Source organism: Cnephaeus nilssonii, assembly GCF_951640355.1.
Source record: "Cnephaeus nilssonii genome assembly, chromosome: 9".
Lineage (NCBI taxonomy): Eukaryota > Metazoa > Chordata > Mammalia > Chiroptera > Vespertilionidae > Cnephaeus > Cnephaeus nilssonii.
The window spans coordinates 15,020,949-15,041,418 of NC_137080.1; the positions used below are offsets into that span (position 1 = coordinate 15,020,949).

At 34.4% G+C, this 20,470-nt stretch overlaps 1 protein-coding gene across 1 annotated transcript in view; it reads right to left on the bottom strand.

Moving 5' to 3' along the window:
• Positions 1–20,470, bottom strand: part of TRDN (triadin) — a gene marked incomplete at both ends in the record, with an annotated part of 228,008 nt that overhangs the window by 12,094 nt on the left and 195,444 nt on the right. The window contains 9 exons of the mRNA XM_079781157.1: positions 551–577; positions 3,589–3,609; positions 4,631–4,675; positions 6,678–6,695; positions 8,411–8,458; positions 10,193–10,240; positions 11,881–11,910; positions 14,995–15,024; positions 15,605–15,631. Coding sequence (XP_079637283.1) covers positions 551–577; positions 3,589–3,609; positions 4,631–4,675; positions 6,678–6,695; positions 8,411–8,458; positions 10,193–10,240; positions 11,881–11,910; positions 14,995–15,024; positions 15,605–15,631 — 294 coding nt within the window. The remainder of the gene's footprint in view (positions 1–550; positions 578–3,588; positions 3,610–4,630; positions 4,676–6,677; positions 6,696–8,410; positions 8,459–10,192; positions 10,241–11,880; positions 11,911–14,994; positions 15,025–15,604; positions 15,632–20,470) is intronic.

Consider the following 20,470-nt stretch of genomic DNA (forward strand, 5'->3'; position numbering starts at 1 on the left):
ATTCACATTTTGGGAAAAGTTCCAATATGCAAATTGTGCTCCTATATCTTTCTACAAATTTGTTTTGCTCTCTTATTCTAATTTTACCCCTTAATATTACTGATAATTATATGTCTAAATTATTAATAATTTTATGTCTAAGTTATATGTCTAGAAATTTGCTGCCATTTCAAGTACACATTCTACAACCCAGCAACAGAGAACCAGTGAAAAATAAGACCCCACCTGCCACCCCATCCCAACACACACATTAGATAGAGATCTATGTTTTACTATGAATGAGAATACTTGTTCAATCAGACAGGAGTGAGATGGAAACCAATACTTAATGAGTGGCAACCAAGTATGCAATGGAAATGTTACATATGTTATTTCATTTAATACTTACAACAAGCCTTTGGGGAAGCCATTATGCCTATTCTATAGATGAGGAAACTGGGAATCTGGCAGTTAAGGAATTTTCCCAAATGTTACAGTTAGATAGAGACTCAAATTTACATACTGTTTCTACAGATCTGTAATTACCTCCCATGGAAAAGTAAATATTTACCTGCTTCTCTGACTTCTGATGTTTCCTCTTTAGAAAAGAAAAATACAATAGGGAAAAAGAGAAGAAAAAGAAAAAGAAAGAATAGTTTTTTTAATTTAAGTACCAATTTACCATCAATTGCAGATATTACTGATTGAATTCTAATAGTAATGGCAATAGAGGCATATACTCAAAATGGTAAAGAAACAAACTAATAGCTAATATTTCTAGAAACTGTAACTAGAAATCTATTTTGGAAATAGAACCATTTTATGAACAATCTTAAAGAGTCTCTTCACATATGGTAGAATTAATCTATAATAATAAAAGCGTAATATGCAAATTGACCGAATGACCAAACAGCAGAATGACCGTCTGGATGATCTTCCAAACGACCACTCTATGACACGCACTGGCGCCAGGCCAGCCAAAGCAGATGTGATGCGATTGGTCAGGGGGCCCCGCCATCGCTCCACGATTGCTCCAAAGAGGCTACCTGGCCAGCGGCACTGCAGCGGGTGGGTGGGGCCTCCCTCTGCAGGGCGATCTATCTGGGGGCCCCGTGATCGATCGCCCCACCAAGGGAGGCTCAGGCCACCAGCTAGCGACACTGTGGCGGGTGTGCAGGGCTGGCCAGCGATCACGCCCAATACCTGTTGCCTGCAGAGGGAGGCAACCGGTGGTGGGGAAGATGGGGGGCAGCACCGCACAGATGGCAAGCCGTGACAGCGGCAGGAACAGCTGCTGGCAGCCAGGGGAAGGAAAGCCCCCAATAGGCCCTGATCGCCAGCCAGGCCTAGGGACCCTACCCAAGCGTTCCGGGATTGTGAGAGGGCGCAGGCCAGGCTTAGGGACACCCCATTCTCTGCACGAATTTTGTGCACTGGGCCTTTGGTTTAAATGACTTAATTATAAATAATTACAAATTATAAATCTCTACATTACATAAACTTTTAACTTGATTTTCATATATCCATGCAAGCATACATTCATTGAATATATTTATAAAGCAACTTCATGTATAATATTTACAAAGTGCAATGGGTGGAATTGTGGGATGAAGTTGGAAAATATCACAGAAATAAAATCAGCTTATGGTGACTACAATTGAAGTAGTGAGACAGAATATAAAATGTTAGTTTTCCTTACCCTATGATATTGCAGAATCAGTCTTTCATTTTGTTTCTTATGAAAATTTATAGACTAATATTTAAAAAGTATTATGTCAGATTTTTCAAAATATCTTTCCTCACAAATCAGCTGAAGTGATAACACTTTCTGTAAACCTGATACATTTATTATCAATCTTTTTTGAATCTATTTTTAAAATTCAAGAAGAAATGATTAAAATATTTTATAATAATGAAGATAGAGAATAGTTTAATAAATAAAACAGTATTAGCAAATTATTATATTTCATATTAGCATTCTAGTTTTGACTTTCAACCTTTAATTATTATTATACTCTTCACATTAGTAGCAATAACCCAAACTAAGTAGACTAGAGATTTTCTCCAACTCAAAGGCAACATTTAATGTTTTACATTGGCATAGAATCTATTCAGAAGGAAATTGTAGCTGTATTTTTAAGAATATCTAATAACATTAAAGTTATTGTTAGTCCTTGTCATTTAAAAACTTTAGATACAACTTCTAGATACACTCTTGATTGAAATGCACATGTTTTTACCCCAGGGAAAAGTCTGGGTCACAATTTCACAGTATTAAATAAACATTTCATTTTTATAACATTGCATGACATTCAAACATTTTAAAGATTTCATAAATTGTTGCATTTTTATTGTTTGAAACCAAAATAAAACAGTAATTCTGAAATATTAAAAACAACTCACCTTTCAATTTTGAAAAAAATAAGAAAATAAAAGCTAATGTGTTAAAATTAGATAATTGAAGACAGATAATGAGTTCTGCATTTTTCTTAACCCAGTGGTGACTAGTAGAGGGAACTCCATACTGTGTTTCCTCAATACATCCTAACAAACAACTGAAAGTACATAAAAAAGAGATGTAACCACTTTTTTTCCTGCACAGGTATTATTATAGGCACCTCTCAACAATACCAGAGAGGTGTTACCCGACAGGACAGCCCCCTGAACCAATGGGAGAGGGCTGTTCCCAACCTCAATTCTTGTCTTCTCATATAAATGAATTTATACGAGAGACCTTGACTGTGTTGTGAAAAGCCAATTTATTAAAGCATGTATCTTTATTGAAGAAAAAAAGCAAAAGCAAAGCAAGCAAACCTATACATTTGGTTTTTGAAGCACAGACGAGCTCTCAGCTAATCTGAAGAGCAGGTTGGGTGGGAGGTCTGAGACGTTATACACCCTCCTGTTTAAAGGCTTCAAAATTCCTCTGCTGATTATTTGGGTGCAGATTCATTCTCAAGGTCCCTTTTTTTACTTTGTTGTGTCCTTCCCAGAATTCATGAGAGGCACCTGGCAACTTTACCTTGCTTAGCCCGGAGACTGCGGGCTTCTCTGCTTAGTAAAATGGCCCTATTTCCTTTCCCCATTCCCCCTTCCCTTCCTGCATTCTCTCACTAGGGAGGTATTTGCCTGGGTGTCCGTGCCTGGGGAAGATAATGGTTTGTTAGTTACAAGCTGGCTGCAGATTGCCCACACTGTTTGGCCTTGTTTTAACTTTCCTGTCTCAGTTTCCCTATTTGTCCGGCCTGGAATCCTGTAACAGTTTTAGCTGGCTCCAACTGTCACGTCCATATTTCCTCCTCCCTTTCACCCCTTACTCTATATGCCTAATCCTGTTTCTAACTCCTCTCAGTATAAAACAAAAATCTTTTTAGGCACTCTTTATATATCCTTGTATGGTATAATACATCTAATAAGTGCTCAATAAATACATGTTCAAGGGTTAATAAATACAATACATACAATATTATTTCTCAATCAAAATCATTTATATTGTTAATATCATAATAGCCATGGCCATTATGTACTTTTTGACTGCATGTACAACTCAAATAAATTACACATTCAAAATAATAGCAAGTTCTTACAATTCTAAAATGGTACACTTACTTAAAGTTGGTTTGGGTTTGTCTAAAAAGTAAAAAGAAAAGAAAATTAGTGATAATTTTCTACCTGTAAAATAATTTTCAGCCAGTTTTGTTTCCTATTTCTGTTTGTTCAAGTTAAAATAGGCAAAGGCTAAACTTATAATTAAAATGAGCAATAAGTAATGCATTTTTAATAATTTGTAAGTCATATTCCCAGTGAATTCCCCAAACAAGAAGTTGTAAAGCTTCAAAATATAGATTCTTCATGGTCTCTTCTTTTTTTTAAAAGTATATTTTTATTGATTTCAGAGAAAAGAGAGAGAAAGAGGGAGAAATCAGCTGCCTCCTGCACGCCCCCCCCCACTGGGGATCAAGCCCACAACCTGGGCATGTGCCCTTGACTTGAATCGAACCCAGGACCCTTCAGTCTGCAGGCCAATGCTCTATCCACTGAGCCAAACCAGCTAGGGCCATGGTCTCTTTTTTATTTTTGTAAAACCTCATCTTTGGTTTGATACAAGATGAATGCTCATTGTAATCTGAATTCCTGTTTCTGAATGGCATAAAGTGCATCTTTTATCATTGCCTTTACAGAATACATATTAATTAATATAAACTAAACTCTCCCAATCTAGTTTTTAAATAAAGATGCTGACTTTATAAAATTGTAGGAAGACTAAATAAGAGGTAGGTGAAAAATGCAAAGCTTGACCTCTTTCTCCAATATAGCTTGTCTTCTGAAGTTATTAATCAAAAGCTTTAATTATTCAGTCTTATAACTCAAGATCTATTTATTCATTAAAAAGTAGCCAACATTTGTTCATGATTGTGAAGAACTTGAAGCTTTTAAAATTAGGCCAACTAATTCATTGACATTAGGCAATACAATTGATACAACTTTTTTAGAGAGCAATGAAAAATCTATATAAATTACATTGAATATACCACTTTACTAAAAAAAATGTTACTTTAAGAAATTTTACACCAAAGATAAATTCACAAAACTAGACAAGTAGTAATAAAAGTAATGAATTAAGACAATGTAAACCAAAAGACAAAAACACCTGTTTTTATATGTGGAGATTCTTTTTCTTGATGTTCAGCTTTTTCTAGAGAGAAAGAAATAAAAATTAACTGATAATCAGTGGATTGTTTGTGTAGCAAGCTTTTATTATTTATATATTTGCAGGCTATCATTGACATGGGAAGCATGCCCCCAAAGTCATTTGCATGTAACTTGGAACACAGAAAGCATATTGCCATAGAAACACATTAAAAACAAGGTCAGGTTCATTCTCAGGGCATCCTGAAAGACAGTTGCAAAGATACTAGCCTCTTGGGGCCAGGTGGTATAAAAAGAAGAAGATAGACTATGACAAAGAGGGGAGCAAGAGGATTTTTCTTTCTTTGCTGAAGGTTGAGGCGTTCCTTGGGGATATTTTAAAGTAGATAACATTTGCTCTTGGCATATTACAAACTCCCTTTTTACCTCTCTGACTTCTTCTAGTTCCCTTCTCTCTGGGTCAGAAGCAATTTGGTGCTGGACAGATGTTTCTTGTAGAAAAGTTGACCTACACCTGCCCTATTCCAGAAAGTACCACATTTATATTTGTATTTTCCTGGACCACACATACTCTCTTCACAGGTCCAGTTAGAGGTCTCACAGATAAATGTAAAGTAAGTCTAGGGCATGACAAACTGAATCAAAATGTGTAACTGATATATCCCTCTTTGTCCTCTGAAAAATATTCGAATAAAAGAAAAAAAGAGGTCTCTCTCTTACATCAAAAGTAGAATTCCAAATGAAGCCAAGTAGGGTAAGGTATTTTGAATAAAACATAATATTCAGAAATAGAGACCATTGCCAAACATTAATTCTTTTTAATTCTTTCTTTCTAATCAGCTCCAGGATTAGTCTTCATGATATATTATTGATATTTACCCATTCTTTGCTTATCTCACTCCTGCGTTTGGAGACTCTCTAAAAGTACTGCTATTTATCCCCGACATGGATTCACCAACAGTGAAGGAAGTGGGGAGGTGTGGGACCGACATTGTCATAAGACTAAATTGGATATATGTAAATTAGGGATTGGCAGAATGATCTTCAATGAGCTTAGTTTGCAGAAATATTAATATTAAATAAGCATGCAAAATAAAAGAAAATTAAGAAGTTAATATTCAAGACTGTCATACTAATAACAACACAATAATGTAATAAATTATAGTAACAATACTATAAAATGTTCTTTCAAAATGTAAGAGGTTCTAGGATGGGAATATTTAGGCTCCATATGTTTGTAGCATATCTCCTGAACAATTTATACAGCCTCCTAACGGGCTTTACCAAATTCATCTTTGGACCTTGTTGATCCATTTTCATACAGGAGCTAGATAATATTTGACTAACTTATGCCTTCACCTAAGCTTCTGTTTCACAAATATATATAATTCAAGAACCATCATCACAATTTGATACAATCTTGGACTTATTCATGATTTTTGTAATAATAGGTAAATGTTCACGCCTTCCTGAGTCCAATAGTCAGCTTTTAAACTCCTACAACTGTATTAACCTCTGTATCACTCCTGAACAATAAAATTATTGATCATTGAAGTCCACACTCATGAGAAAATTCCATGATTTTAATATATCACATAATGTTTATAATCTTACGAATTTCTAAATACCAATGAATACCTACGATTTAATGAATGCTTCTTAAAACAAACAAATTAAAACTGTATGTGGTTCATAATACTAACAATTATATAGCATTTCCTATTTTTTGTTATTTATTTTGTATGTTTGAAAGGTGCTCATCTATCCTAACTTCTTAGTGTTATTTTATAGCCGATATGGACTCACTATTTTAATATTAATAATATCAATACAATTTCCAGATATTTCTTCTGAATAATATAGTTAACTATTAATTAGTAGTGAAAGAGAAGGATGTTAAATCAAAGCCATAACAATTACATTAATTTGTCACCTATACAGGTGTTTTAGTCTGGGGCAATGTTAAAAATATTTTTTTTAAAAAGCACATGGTTAAACTTGAAATAATCAAGCAATACTTTTCAGGTTTTATTCTTTTCATCTCTTACTTGCTGATTTAGGCTTGACTGTGGAGAATGGAGAAAAATAAATGCCATATGGATGAGTATAAACCATGGAAAAATAATTCTTTAGCATTATAGTTTTTAGATTTTCTTCTTAATCTATTCACCCTGCTAATAAAAAACTAAGACACACAAAATGTATGTAAAATTTAAAACAATCCATGCATTTGGAACACAAATACTTTGGGCTACTTTCTTTTTAATCCCCAAATACCATATACCAATAACTAAATAAGATATTCAGGAGGCAATATTAACACCTTTTGGTGAAAACTAGGGGCACATTAACTGAAATTATGAGCTTAGGCAATGATCTGAATAGAGTACAATTGTCATAAGAGGAATATGAAGTGGCCTTATGCATTTTTTTTCATGTGATAATAGCCTGTAATTTCTCTTAGTAGTTCTTTCCTCAGTTCTATTATATTTTCACTGAGAGACTGTATTTAAATCTTTATTATCATAATTATCTCAGTTGAAAGAAATTACTTCACAGACTTTTTCCTTTGGAATTGTTTTTAATAAGAGATGGGACTCTATTGATGTGTAGGATTTCTGTTTTTGGAATCAAATGGAGGAGATTCCATGTTTCAAGTTATCAGTAGGACTGAAGACACAGTTTGTTCATCCTTACAGAAAAGACTTCTAGAACTGCAAGAGTGTGTGCACTTTATTTTTCTCACATGAAAGATAAAAGGATGGACAGTCTTTCCTTTAATATTACATATTCTGCTTATCATTGTTTAGGGCAGATTTTAAAAGTTATACAACAATGTAGCTTTCTGTGGAGTTCTAATGAGAGGAAATTATTCTATATAGTGCATAAATAACAGACAATTTTTTGTGTCTTTATATTTTGAGAAAATGTGGTTTGAAGATAAGATTAAACACTTACTAATACACAATAATCAATGCATTACATGGATTTCTGCAATAATTATATGTAAACTTAGGTCAATAACATTTAAAAAAATAAAATTATGTTATTCCAGTTTTCCAGTGTTAATTTTTATTGAGTACTAGTAGCCCGTTTGCACGAAGATTCGTGCAATAGACCTTCATTCACCTGGCTGCCTGCACCAGTTTTCTGTGGGCACCAGGGACCCAGGCCTCGGCTGTGGCCACCGCCTTCTGCCTTTTTCAGGGTGGGGGCTTGGCCCCGGGCGGTGGCCTTGGGCTCGGCGCACCCAGCATCCCTGCTACCGATCGCAGGAGCCGACCCCCAGTGGTTTCCTGCGATGGTGCAGGCTCCTCGCTGGTGCCCAAGGCCGGGAAAGCCTCCGCCCCAGGCTTTCCCGGCCTTGGGCTCGGCTGCACCCAGCGTCCCTGCTAGGGATTGTAGGAGCCGACCCCCTGGTCGTTGCCTGCGAACCATGCAGGCTCCCTGCTGGTACCCAAGGCCGGGAAAGCCTCCACCCCGAGGCTTTCCCGGCCTTGGGCTCCGCCACACCCCAACGTCCCTGCAACGGTTTCCTGGTGGGCGTGGTTAGTGGGTGTGGCTTGGTTGGTGGGCGTGGCTTGGGCGTAGTGAAGGTGCGGTCAATTTGCATATTTGTCTATTATAAGGTAAGATAACTTTAGTTATTTACAAGAATTTAGAATCTTAGAATTTATGGCACTAAAAGCATACAAACGTCAGTGAAGATGTGTGTGTGTGTGTGTGTATACTCATATAACAAAAAACTGATATAGAAGAAAAATATAAAATACCTATTTACCTGTTTTTTCTATCGTGGTGGCTTTTACCTGCTTGACACCTTTTTCTTCTGTGATGGGAAAAATTTTAAATGTGTCAGTACAAATAATGACATACTTCAACCTTGATATTTTGTATTCTCTTTGAAATAACACCAATACTGAGAAAAACATAGCTGTTTCCTTAACAAAATAGAAAGTGATGTCTTTTATTTAAGTTGGATGAAAGCACAAAGAAAACTTGTCCATCTGCAGATGTCCTTAGCATCTATTTTGCCATAAGTTTTCCTATTTCAATCACCCCTCAACCTGCCCACACACTCCTTATTCCTTGTCTTTACTGTACTTCACTGTATTTGTCTATAAAAACGTATTGTTTTATAAAACATGTATCCCCTTTTCATTATTGATTTGGAATGGAAATAAGCAATTTTTTAATCTTTGTCAGGCAAGAGGCCTCCCTAGGAATCCAGGATTAGCTTGGGAACTCAAGTTTTTTTATGGTGTAGAGCTGGGACCGGACAAAAGTGGTATATTTATAGGATGTCTTCTGTTCTCTCTGTTTTCATCAACATAGTTAAATATTTGGGTCAAAGTAGAGTGATTATTACAATGATCTTATATAAAATTAAACTTTTCAAGTATTTAACATGGGGGTCAATCAGCTGGTCAAATATCCAAAAGGGAAAGCTTTATTGGGAAATAGAATTTAAAGAGTATTATTGTTGTTACTGAAATAAAAGGGGCGAGTTAGAGGATAATGCACTTGCTCACTCAAAGCCTAAAATCTCCCATTCTCTCTGTAATAACACCTCAAAATGACTGACATCAGAAACAGCGAAGAAAATAACAGATTTTCATTATTCTTTAAAAATTGTTTCTAAGGTTTTGCTTATGTTGATATACAAAGCTATTCTCTCCTTCCCACACTCCAATCCTGCTTTCTTTATTCCTATGGGTTCTGTTGTTGATGTCTCATATTTTTATAAACGTAAGCAAATAAAAGCATTCTAACTCAAACCCATTGTAAATAGATGCTTTAAAGTAAAATTTGAAAAATGTAAGCAAAAGGTTTCCTAAGATATGTTTAGAGAAAGTATGTTTTTAACTTTTAAAAGTTTCTGGACAAACCATATTCATAACATTTGGTAAATATTTTAGCATGGAATGCAGCAAAAAATTCTACAGAATAACAGGCTTAGGGCTGCCTCAAGATGAAATTATTATTTAATTAGCTTAAATTAAAACAAAGTTTCTCTTCTTAAGCAAGAACTAATTAATAAACTCATCTTGGTAACTTCTATATTTATCTTTCTGAGCAGAACACTTTGGATCTACTTTGTCCAAAATGTGAGACCAGGAATAAAAAGAAAGGAAGGGAGACGAAGATGGAGTAAGGAAGAAAGGAGGAAAGGAAGCAGGGAGAAATGTCGATTTCCTTTTCTTATTTTGGAGTCTGAGATGATCACGTTTGAAAAAGCCAATCTGAATTGCAAACATTTCCTAAGGGATGCCTTTCCCCAAACAGAAGAAATAAAAGATAATATAATGTCTAAAGCCCATTCACCTGAGTGCTGGCTATGGTGTGTTGGTGCTTAGCTAATTCTCTGATGATAAGAAAGATTAACTGGGACTGGTCAAGTCTTCAGTACAAAACACATTGTGATGATGACTAAAATGGAATGTTCCAGAATCTGGATGGCCTGAAACATGGATCCTACCTAATCACTTTAGAATTGACTCTGAGCTCTTCATTCTGCTAGAATGAAAACAATTCGATACTGCAAATACCACCTGCAAAATACCTGGTTTACCATGAGAAACAGTCTTTTCTGGTTTCACTATGTCTTGTTCTAAAAATAATTAAAAGAAAATATTTTCAGGTGTTTAGCTTTATAAACCAACATAAAGTGAATTTTCTCTGTGACTTAAACAACTGTGCCCAGGGAGAAAAACTCTTCCTAAATTTTCATTCTAGTTTACATGAAAACCTTAAAGATTTTAGCTTTAAAAAAACCATATACCAAGAATTATTATTTACACTTAAGCATCCGTAATACCCAAAGATCAGGCCATAATAAAGCATCAATACTAAAACAGAGAGTTTAAGCAATGGTTGGAATAGAGTACAATGGTAAAGTGAAGTAATGTGAAAATATATATTAGTAAACATGTTTTAAAAATGTCTTATAAAAGATTCTATAGGAGTATTATAGATAAAATTCATATATACACTGTGTATTTAAGATTTTTCAGATAAAGCTAAAAAACTTTTATTTATAAAAATAAATAATATTAAATGCAAAACTACATTATTTAACAATAATAAATAAAAATTTTAAATGGTATTAGGCCTAACTAGAAGTTTTAAATGGCTTTAGGCTTCTGGTTTTAAAAAAGGGAGGGAGGGGGAATATGCAAAATATTTCTATCTGATAATACATATTCATCTGCATAATAAATATAGTCAGAAAAATAAATCAGAAAACAATAGCTAGGCATCTATGAGCCTTGTTACATTAAATATATGTTGTTTATAAGAGCAACTAGATTCAAGCTTATAATGAGTTGCTAGGTTAAGAGCTGGTAAGAATTAAATGCGTAATAATAGTATTGTGTACATATGAGAGAGAGAGACTTAGATTCTTGAATTTGTTGATATTAAAGAATCCTGCTGTGTAATTTTTTTATAATGAAAAAATCACTTCCATAGAGCCTGAGGGTTTTTGCAACGTGCCTCAGGTAAATAGCTAGTTGGTACCAGAGCTAGGACATAACACTAAATAGCAAGGTAAACTTGGAAAGGTCACCCTGATTTTAGGTCAACGTTACTTCTAATAAAATGATTGTCAGTCTGAGACAATCTCTTTCTGTGATTTTGAGTAAATCAGGCATGGGCAGAATCCTAACTCCAACATTTATTAACTTGAAAATCTGGGAAGAATAACAATTTCTGAACTTGGTCTAATTGAATTGTTTCCACAGATGATAAATATGAGCGGTGATTGTCATGTTTCATGTCTCTCACAGTTATACGATAAATATAAAAATTATATGCTATTCCTTGACTCGTAGGAGGTATTTAATAATAATAATATATGTAATAATATTTATATAATAATAACTCTTGTGCTCTTTCCCTTTAAATCTCAGTTGTCTACCACTTTGTAATTTTATGAGTGTGGTGTGTTATCAGAAAAAGCCCACAAATTAAACATTATCATACTTAGTTTTGAAGAACACCCCCAAAAAATACCTTCTAAAAACTGGAGTCTCTGCTGAAATCCATTTAAAGCCTTATATTTTATATTTTTGCCAATGGGATATCCCCATTCTCAACTAATCCAGTGCTATAAAACCATATTGATCAATGGAGCAGAAAAAATGAGGATCAGGGAGAATGTGTAAATCTCTACTGGTAGGTGATAAGCCTCTTGTAGTTCTAAAATGAAGACAATAGCAACTCTATCAATTAAACAATAAAAAATGTTACCTGGTTTTGTTTCCTTTTTTACTTGTGGCTCTGAAGGAAAAACAAAATGCAGAAATTAAAAAAATTGAAAAAACAAACTAGAGAACAAATTCATTTTTGGAAAATTATTTTGTTTACCATAACTGAAAAAGCAAAATTGCTCTAAAAATTATTCCAGTTTCATGATAGTTTCTCAATGCTAGACTATTAAACACACAGAAGTTAGAATCATGCCATATACTAAGTTGTTGTTACTGCTAATTGATTTTAACCTGAATTTTGTTTTCTCAAGATGATTGTTGTGAAGAATAGTTCCAATGTCAGCATAAGATAAATGATTAGAGAGTTGGAAGAGTATTTTTGAAATAGATATAATTGGATACTTATGTGATTTAGAAGTTTGACAAATAGTATTATGGCTTGAATTGTGTCCTGTCAAAAGATATGTTGAGGTTCTAACCCTAGTACCCCAGAACACGACCTTATCTGGAAATAGGATTGTTGTGGATGTGATAAGTTTAGGTAAGTCAAAGTCATACTGGAGAAGCATGGACCATTAACCCAATCTGACTGATGTCCTTAAAAAGAAAAAAGAAAAGAGAAACAGGGATAGAAACACACAGAAAGAAGATGTCTAAGTCCTGATGGAGGCAGAGATTGGAGGATACTTGTACAAGCCAGGGGACAGCGAGGGTTTCTGGCAAAGATTCTCCTCTATAAGCCTCAAAAAAAGGTGGTTCTGCTGACATTTTGATTTTGGACTTGTGGCCTCTGGAACTATGTGAGAATAAAGTTTCATTGTTTTAACCTTCGCAGTTTGTGGTACTTTATTCCAGCCTTCCAAAGAAACATGATTTTAGTACCGAGAAGTGGGGTCACAAATAGCTATAAATACAGAAGTAGCTTTGAAGTTGGATAATGGGTTGAGGCTTAAAAAATTTTGAGGCACTTGATATAAAAAGCCAGCTATATTGATGTTAAAGTCTATTCTGCTGAGGACTCAGAAAGAGTTGAGTGGGGTGGGGGGGTGCGGGGGGGGGGGCGGGGCGCGGAGCTATAGAGCAAGCTTCTGTTGCTTTGAGAATGCATACCTCATCATGAACAGAATCTTGTTAGAAATAAGAATGTTAAATATACTTCTGCTGAGATCTCAGAAGGAAATGAGGAACATGTTAGTGAATACTAGAGGAAGGGTGATGTTGGTGACAAAAAACTTGCCTGAATTGTGTTCTTCTGTTGGCTAGAAGGTAGAATTTGTAAATGAAGAACATGGATATTTAGTTGAGGAAGGTTCCAAGCAAAGTGTGAAACAGTAAGCCTGATTTCTCCTTGCTGCTCAGAATAAAATGTGAAAGGGAAGATAAGTTGAGGAAGGAACTGTTAAGCAAAAAGAACTAGCATATGAAGATCTGGACAATTTTCAACCTATCTAAATTAGCGTGCATGGGGGACAGGGCCACGGGTGTGGATGGACAACATTTTGCTAAAATGGGTAAAGAATAAATGTGTGACTCATGGATCCAATCCACCATCTCATCAGAAGGCAGTGATAGCCATGTGGTGATCCAGGAAAGATCTGTGGAGGGCCTTCCTGTCCAATGGCTTGGGCCCCCCATTAACTGAAAGCAAGACTGGTCATGTTTGTGGGAATATTACATGCAGAGGCAACACAGCATGGATATAAAGGGACAGAAATGGGTTGAAATAAAGGAATAACAACTTGAAGGTCAGAACAATGGATTCAAACCTGGGCTGATGGAACCCCCTCATGCAGTGAGGGCAACCTGCCACTTAGGTGGCAAAAGAGGGAAGAGCCACTCCCCACCTGGCCCAGAGGATACAGTAGTGAGCCAAAGAGGATTTTCTCAGGCTTTGAAATCTAATGGAATTTTTCCTGTTATGTTTTGAATTTACTTGGAACCCGTGACTCCTTTTTTTTCTTTCCAATTTCTCCCTTTAGAAATGGAAATGTCTATCCTATTCCTGTCCCACTGTTTTATTTTGGAGGCAGTAATTTGTTTTCTGGTTTTATAGGTTCACATACGGAGAGGAATTGTCTGCAGGAAGAATCATACCCCGAGTTTCATGCATAACTGGTTTACATAATGAGATTTGGGACTTTGAATTGATGAAATTTTGGACTTAGAGTTGATGCTAAAATGGATGAGACTTAAGGACTGTGGAATGGGATGCATGTATTTTGCATGTGGAAGGCATACATTTGGGGAGGGCAGTGAGCAGACCTCTATGCATTGAATTGTGTCTCTCAAAAAATATGCTGGAATCCTAACACCCACTACCTCAGAATGTGACCTTATTAGGAAGTAGGGTCATTGTAAATATAATGAATTAAGAGTTTGTCATATGGGAGTGGGGTGTGACTGGTGTCATCAGAAGAAGAAAAAAGGTACAAAGATAGAGACACAAAGAGAGACGATGTCCAAGTGGTGACAGAAGCTGAGATGGGAGTGATGCTTCTTCTACAAGCCAAGGAACACCAAGGATTGCAGGCAAACACCAGAAGCCAGAAGATGCAAGGACTGATTCTTCCCCACAGGTTTCAAGAAAAACAGGGCCCTGTTGACACCTTGATTTCAGACTTCTAGCTTCTAGAACTATGAGAAAATAAGCTTCTGTTGTTTTGAGCTACCTAGTTTGTATATTTTATGATAGCGGCCATATAACCCTAATCCAGTTATAAACATGAACCAAAATTTTAACTGTTATGAGGATCTGAATTCCCTTTGTTCATTTAAAATGGTTTCTGCTGCCCGCTACAGCCCTCAGAAATGTTTATCTCACTCAGGAGCCCCCAGGAAGAGGAGAGCGAGAGCAGCTGTGTTTCTGATGAAATATTTATGATGCCTATGTCAGCACATAAAATCAGCAAAAATAGTGGTTGTGTAGGATTGAACCCAATTAGTCAACTGTTTATTTCTGAACCATATACATTTCTCAGGAGTTTTCTTTTTCCCTCTAGAAACAAGTACTATGTTTGTTTCATTTTAAAAAGTTGGTCAAAGATAAAATGTTGGTATAATATTTACCCTAGGACACAACATTTGCAAAAACATGTTATGCTATTCATTATAAACATAGAATGCAAGTATGAATTTATACATAAAATATACATACCTGGCTTCCCTTCTTTTTTTACTTGTGGCTCTGAAAATGTAGATGTACAGTAGTAACGATGGTTATATAAAATATTTATTTCCTGTACTCATGCATACAGGGGCGGGCAAAAGTGGGTTTATAGTTGTTCATATGGAAAATAATACAATAATAAATTAAAAATAAAGAATAATAAAAGAATACATTTTTGTGTACTCACAACTGTAAACCTACTTTTGTCCACCCTATTTCATTTACATATTATTCAGTTTTTTAGTATGCCATATTAATTTCCTTTTTCTTATAATAGTAGCAAATTAATACAAACACAAATAAAGGTTCTTCATTATCAATAACAAGAGTTTTTTTGAGAAAAAATAAAATGTAAGCTAAAAATTTTAATGAGGTTAATTAGGGTACTGGTTTGTACCTCCAGTGAATAAATGATGAAGGAAAATTTTAGCATAGCATATTCTCAGAAGAACACTTAGGATAATAGGCACATTTTCTTCACAAAATAATTAAGTTTTGGATTTAAGCAAAATATTCAACAATGGAATCAGAAGATGATTAAAAGCATGCATTTAAGATTTAGTTAGTTAGTTACTATTTAGTCATGCACATAACATACGTGGAGGCTTAGGCTTGACTTCTTTGCCTAGACAAAGTTAAAAAAATATTAAAGACTGAGTCACTCAATATTGAATCGTCACTGAATATGATGGAACACTATACATTTGAAAATCAAAATTAAACAAAAATCAAAATTTTGTTGTTATTCAGGACCCCAGCTATTCTTCTTTATTGAAATTTTATAAGCTATGTAATTTAATGTTCATGCCAAGTTACTATTTAAAAAATCATTTAAAAAATAAAACTCTTAGCTTAATTTTATTTCACCATTAAAAAATAATTTGTTCACAAACTCTTATGTGCAATGTAAAATTTTAATTTTATATTAAGGTAAGACAATTTTTGAGACATTATTTTTAACCCTTAATTATTCAAGATGAAAAATACCTAAGACAATTTTTAAAAAATTCTATTAATATTATCTATGTTATCTATCCCAGTATAATACATTGAAAAATAATTGCTATTGAATTTGCAATTCTTATAACTAGAAATATCATTTGCTTTTATAGCATGAGGAACCATAGTGCAGGGGTTGATAAATTTATTGTGAAAAGTCATACAGTATATATTTTTGGATTTGGGGCCTTATGATCTCTGTTGCAACTATTCAACTCTGCTGTTGTAGCATGGAAGCAGTCATAAGCAATATGTTACTGAATAGGAATGGCTGTGTTACAATAAAACTTTATTTACAGAAACTGGTGGTCAGTGCATAGGCCATTGTTTGCCAACAATTTCGCTATCCATAATCAGTTTTAATTTTTTTAAATGTCAACAAAGATTGTGACAATAAAACACACACAATCCTCCTTTGATTTTGTATTGTTTTATACTTGCCATCCCATCACTGCTCAACTCAGCATCTTAAAATTGCCATCTTTACTTGCTTTTTGTTCATTTCTTGCCCCCCATTTCATTATTAATTCACCATACTCTAGCTTCTATTCCCACCATTCTATTTATCAGTTCTCTCTGATCACCAATACTCCCCGACTTACCAACACCATATGTAAACAGAGGGATTAAGATGTACAATTGTCAGTTATAAAAACAGCCATGGGAATGTATAGTCAATAATATTGTAATAATCATGTATGGTGCCAAGTGGATACTACAATTATTGGGGTGATCACTTTATAAGTATTATATATATATACATATACATATATATGTATATATATGTGTGTATATATATATATATATATATATATATATATATATGATGAAAGAAAAGAAATGGAGGAAGTTAGATTAAATGATTTCTAAAATCTCATCCAGGTCTAAAATTATATAGTTATGTTAAATATTAATTTAAATTTAAATAGTAAATAATTTATTAGGGAGACAACATTTAAATAGGAATCAACCTGAAATATTGCAGCATTCTTTTTGGCTTTATTGCTCTTTAGTAATTCTCTTTACCAAACTCTAGATAAATATTCTGCTGTGGGGGCATGTTTAAGTCTAAAGACAGATTAACAAACCTTGTTTTTATGGCCAGTGAGTATGTTCCAAATATATCTATTTAGTACAGAGCAGATGTTGGCTGTGCTGTAGCTATACACCTTAGCCAGAAAAAAACCTATCAGGCACTTTACTTTTTAAATTGACTTGAAGATTAATGTCTAAACTTTGTGCTATGTATACTGAATAAGCAAACCATTTGGAGGAGGCAAAAAAATATGATAAGGACTTTTATAGGATGCTTGAATCAGTTACAACATCTTATTGCATTTTTCTAGATGCCATCATTATTCAGCTACATATTTTATGAGTTTTTCTAATATTTTAATTAAAATTAAAATGGACGAAATAGAAATATATGGAATACATTATAAAACTTTAAAAGAAATGTTTTTTGATCTGTATATGAATTTATGTAAACAAATGTTTCTTTTTCTCCCTTTTTTCTACAGAGGGTAGTCTCATTTAGGGACAGTCTAATTTATCAAATGTACAGTGTAAAGTCACTTGTTTAAAACAATAATGTAGTGTTATCTAATATTCAGAAATATATTTTTAGAGATTTAATAAAAATTCTGTGAAGTTTAGCATTATCTATGTAGTGCTGAAAATCAGAGAAAGAAATTACAATTAATGCTTGCAAATTACCCCTTAGTATTCTGAAAGCCATTTAGTAAGCAAAACGTGCCTCTGACAATTGGAATTAAATTTCTGGAAAACTTTTTATTTCGTGTTAAGATAGAAATGCTGTCTAGTAGATAAGAAGTAAAAGCATTGTTCACATTTTTCTTTAATTTTAAAAGCAATCGCACTCGGCAGAATGATAAGATCATTTTGGGGACGTTCTTTAATATTGAGGTCTGTGGCTAATGTGGCCGCCTACAAACATAAACCCAGTGAAACTTCTATACAGAAAGGAATTTTTCATCCTCATCGGCTTTGTATTGTGCTAAGTTTTCTAGTCACCAAACATTTTGTTAAATTTATTGAAGCTGAACTCTAATAAATTACAATGGAATTGTTTTAGTTGTTATTCAAGCATCCTTTGACCATTCTGTTCTAACAATTCCTCTGGTGCAATTATTTTACCTTTTGTCTCAAATGAATGTGGGTCTTACCCTTTGATATTCAAATGGATTACAAGTGATGTATATGAAACTGTTTAACAGTAAATGTTTGTTTTTACCATAATCAGGTATGAGATACTGAAAGATTTTATATATATACTAGAGGCCAGAAGCATGAAATTCGTGCAAGGGGGCTCGGCCCTCGCAGCCCCAGCTTTGTCCAGAAGGTCATGCGGAAGGACATCCATAAGTTTGTTCCGCTGTCTGGACCAATTAGCATATTACGCTTTTATTATTATAGAAATAGATTTCAGAGAGGAAGGGAAAGGGAGAAAGAGATAGAAACATCATGATGAGAGGGAATCATTGATCAGCTGCCTCCAGCACACCCCACACTGGGGATCGAGCCTGCAACCTGGGCATGTGCCCTGACCAGGTATCAAACTGTGACCTCCTGGTTCATAGGTTGATGCTCAATCACTGAGCCATACCAACTGGGCGAGACTGGAAGATTTTAATAGTGAACCAACAGAAAAATAGAGGAGGTTAATCTGAACCATTGCTTTAAATCCCTTTTTTATATAGAACTTGATATAGCATTGACATCACACTGTGATTATTAAACTATTCAATTATTTATTCAACAAGCATTTACTCAGCACTTAGTTATGCTAAGCACTTCAGTCCCTCAAGAGTAGTTAGCCTATAAGGTTGACCTACTATTGAAACAATTGCTATGGACGAGTTTAATTCTGGTAACAGTCATAGAAATTAGATTTGGTTGAAATGCTGTGCTAGGTGCATCTCCTTCAAAGAGCATAGGAAAGGACGTGAGTTCCAGATACCACACATATCCTTTGAAAAGTTGGGGAAGAATGGAATATAGAGATATATGGGTTTATCTCACTATTGACCTACATATTTAACTTCCTATAGAAAAATAAATACACCACAGGAAATTTAAACTTCATAAATTCCAAATTTAACCCATGACCTACTATTCTCTCCTCCAAACACATGCCCTGTGCTGGTAAATGTTATCTCAGTCCACCTATGGTTCCATCAGGGAGGCTGGTCGTCATCCCACAGTATTCTCCATGCTCTGCCATCCCTGTAACCAGAGTCCTGCTGATTATATGTCCTTAAGGAATCTGGAATACTTGACTTTTTCACTTGTACTTGATTTCCTCCTCAGTTTCTAGCTCCATTATTCAGTAAACATTAGTCTGTGATAGACATGGTGATTGACCTGTGCCTTATAGGTATACATGGCTGTCTATAGGGATACTTATGAAGTCTTTATCACCATTGCTACTTGCTAGCAATTAATCAATTTTCCATACTTCCTTTAATCCTGAAAAAGAATGAACACCTTCTTCCCTAAGAATATATAGTAGAATTTTCTAGGGATTTTTTTTGTTTGTTTGTTTCTATGGGGAGAAAAATAAAATGAAATTTTGAGATAGCAATGCCAGAGTATAAATTTATTTTATATGTTAGCTTAACTTCATTGTTCTACTTGCAACACAATTGAACATTATTTCCTGTCATTCTCATTTAGATTTTTAAAATATATGTCACTAGTTTTTTTAAAAACTCTATTATCTTTGCTCTACTGCTTCCCAAGATCTTTTAAGTAAATGTAAGACAATTTCTCTGTGTGTTCAGCTGAACACTGCTATTATATTACAAAAGAAAGAATATATCATGGTTGAATAACTTTAAGAAATATCGAGTAAAAAAATGTTTAGCTGGTTTTCTTACTATCAAACTTCCCAAATGTGTGCACATATGTGATGAACTCCAAGAGCTTTTCCCAAACTTATGTAACCTTAAAATCTTTCATGTAGCAATTATATAACTAGTCTTCTGTGCAAAACACTTTGCAAAATACAAGTGTAAGAAATGACTTACTTATACATAGGACATTCCTCCCTTTTACAGTAAGAAATAAAAACTATATTAATAATACTGCTATTGATTTATACTTATAGTTGAACTATGTAAGATTATGTGGTTTTTAAAGGAAGGACTTAGTTCAAGATTAAGTAGTATCATATGAACCACTGGAGAAATATTACTCAAGTCAACTGAAATAACAAACAAGGAGATCTATTTTTAGAAAGGAAATGGTTTGCTCTCAGTGGTAATTAAAGAGACTGAAATAATTTTAGGTGCTATAAACATAAATCCCTTATCTCTCATGTCTTTAAAATGGAATTAGTGTATGCCTACGTTTTTAGCACTTTCCCATGTATTGTTGCCTGTTAGAGATACTGTAACTCTGTAAACTGGTAAAGACAATTGCTGTTATGTCTCTGTTTGACAGA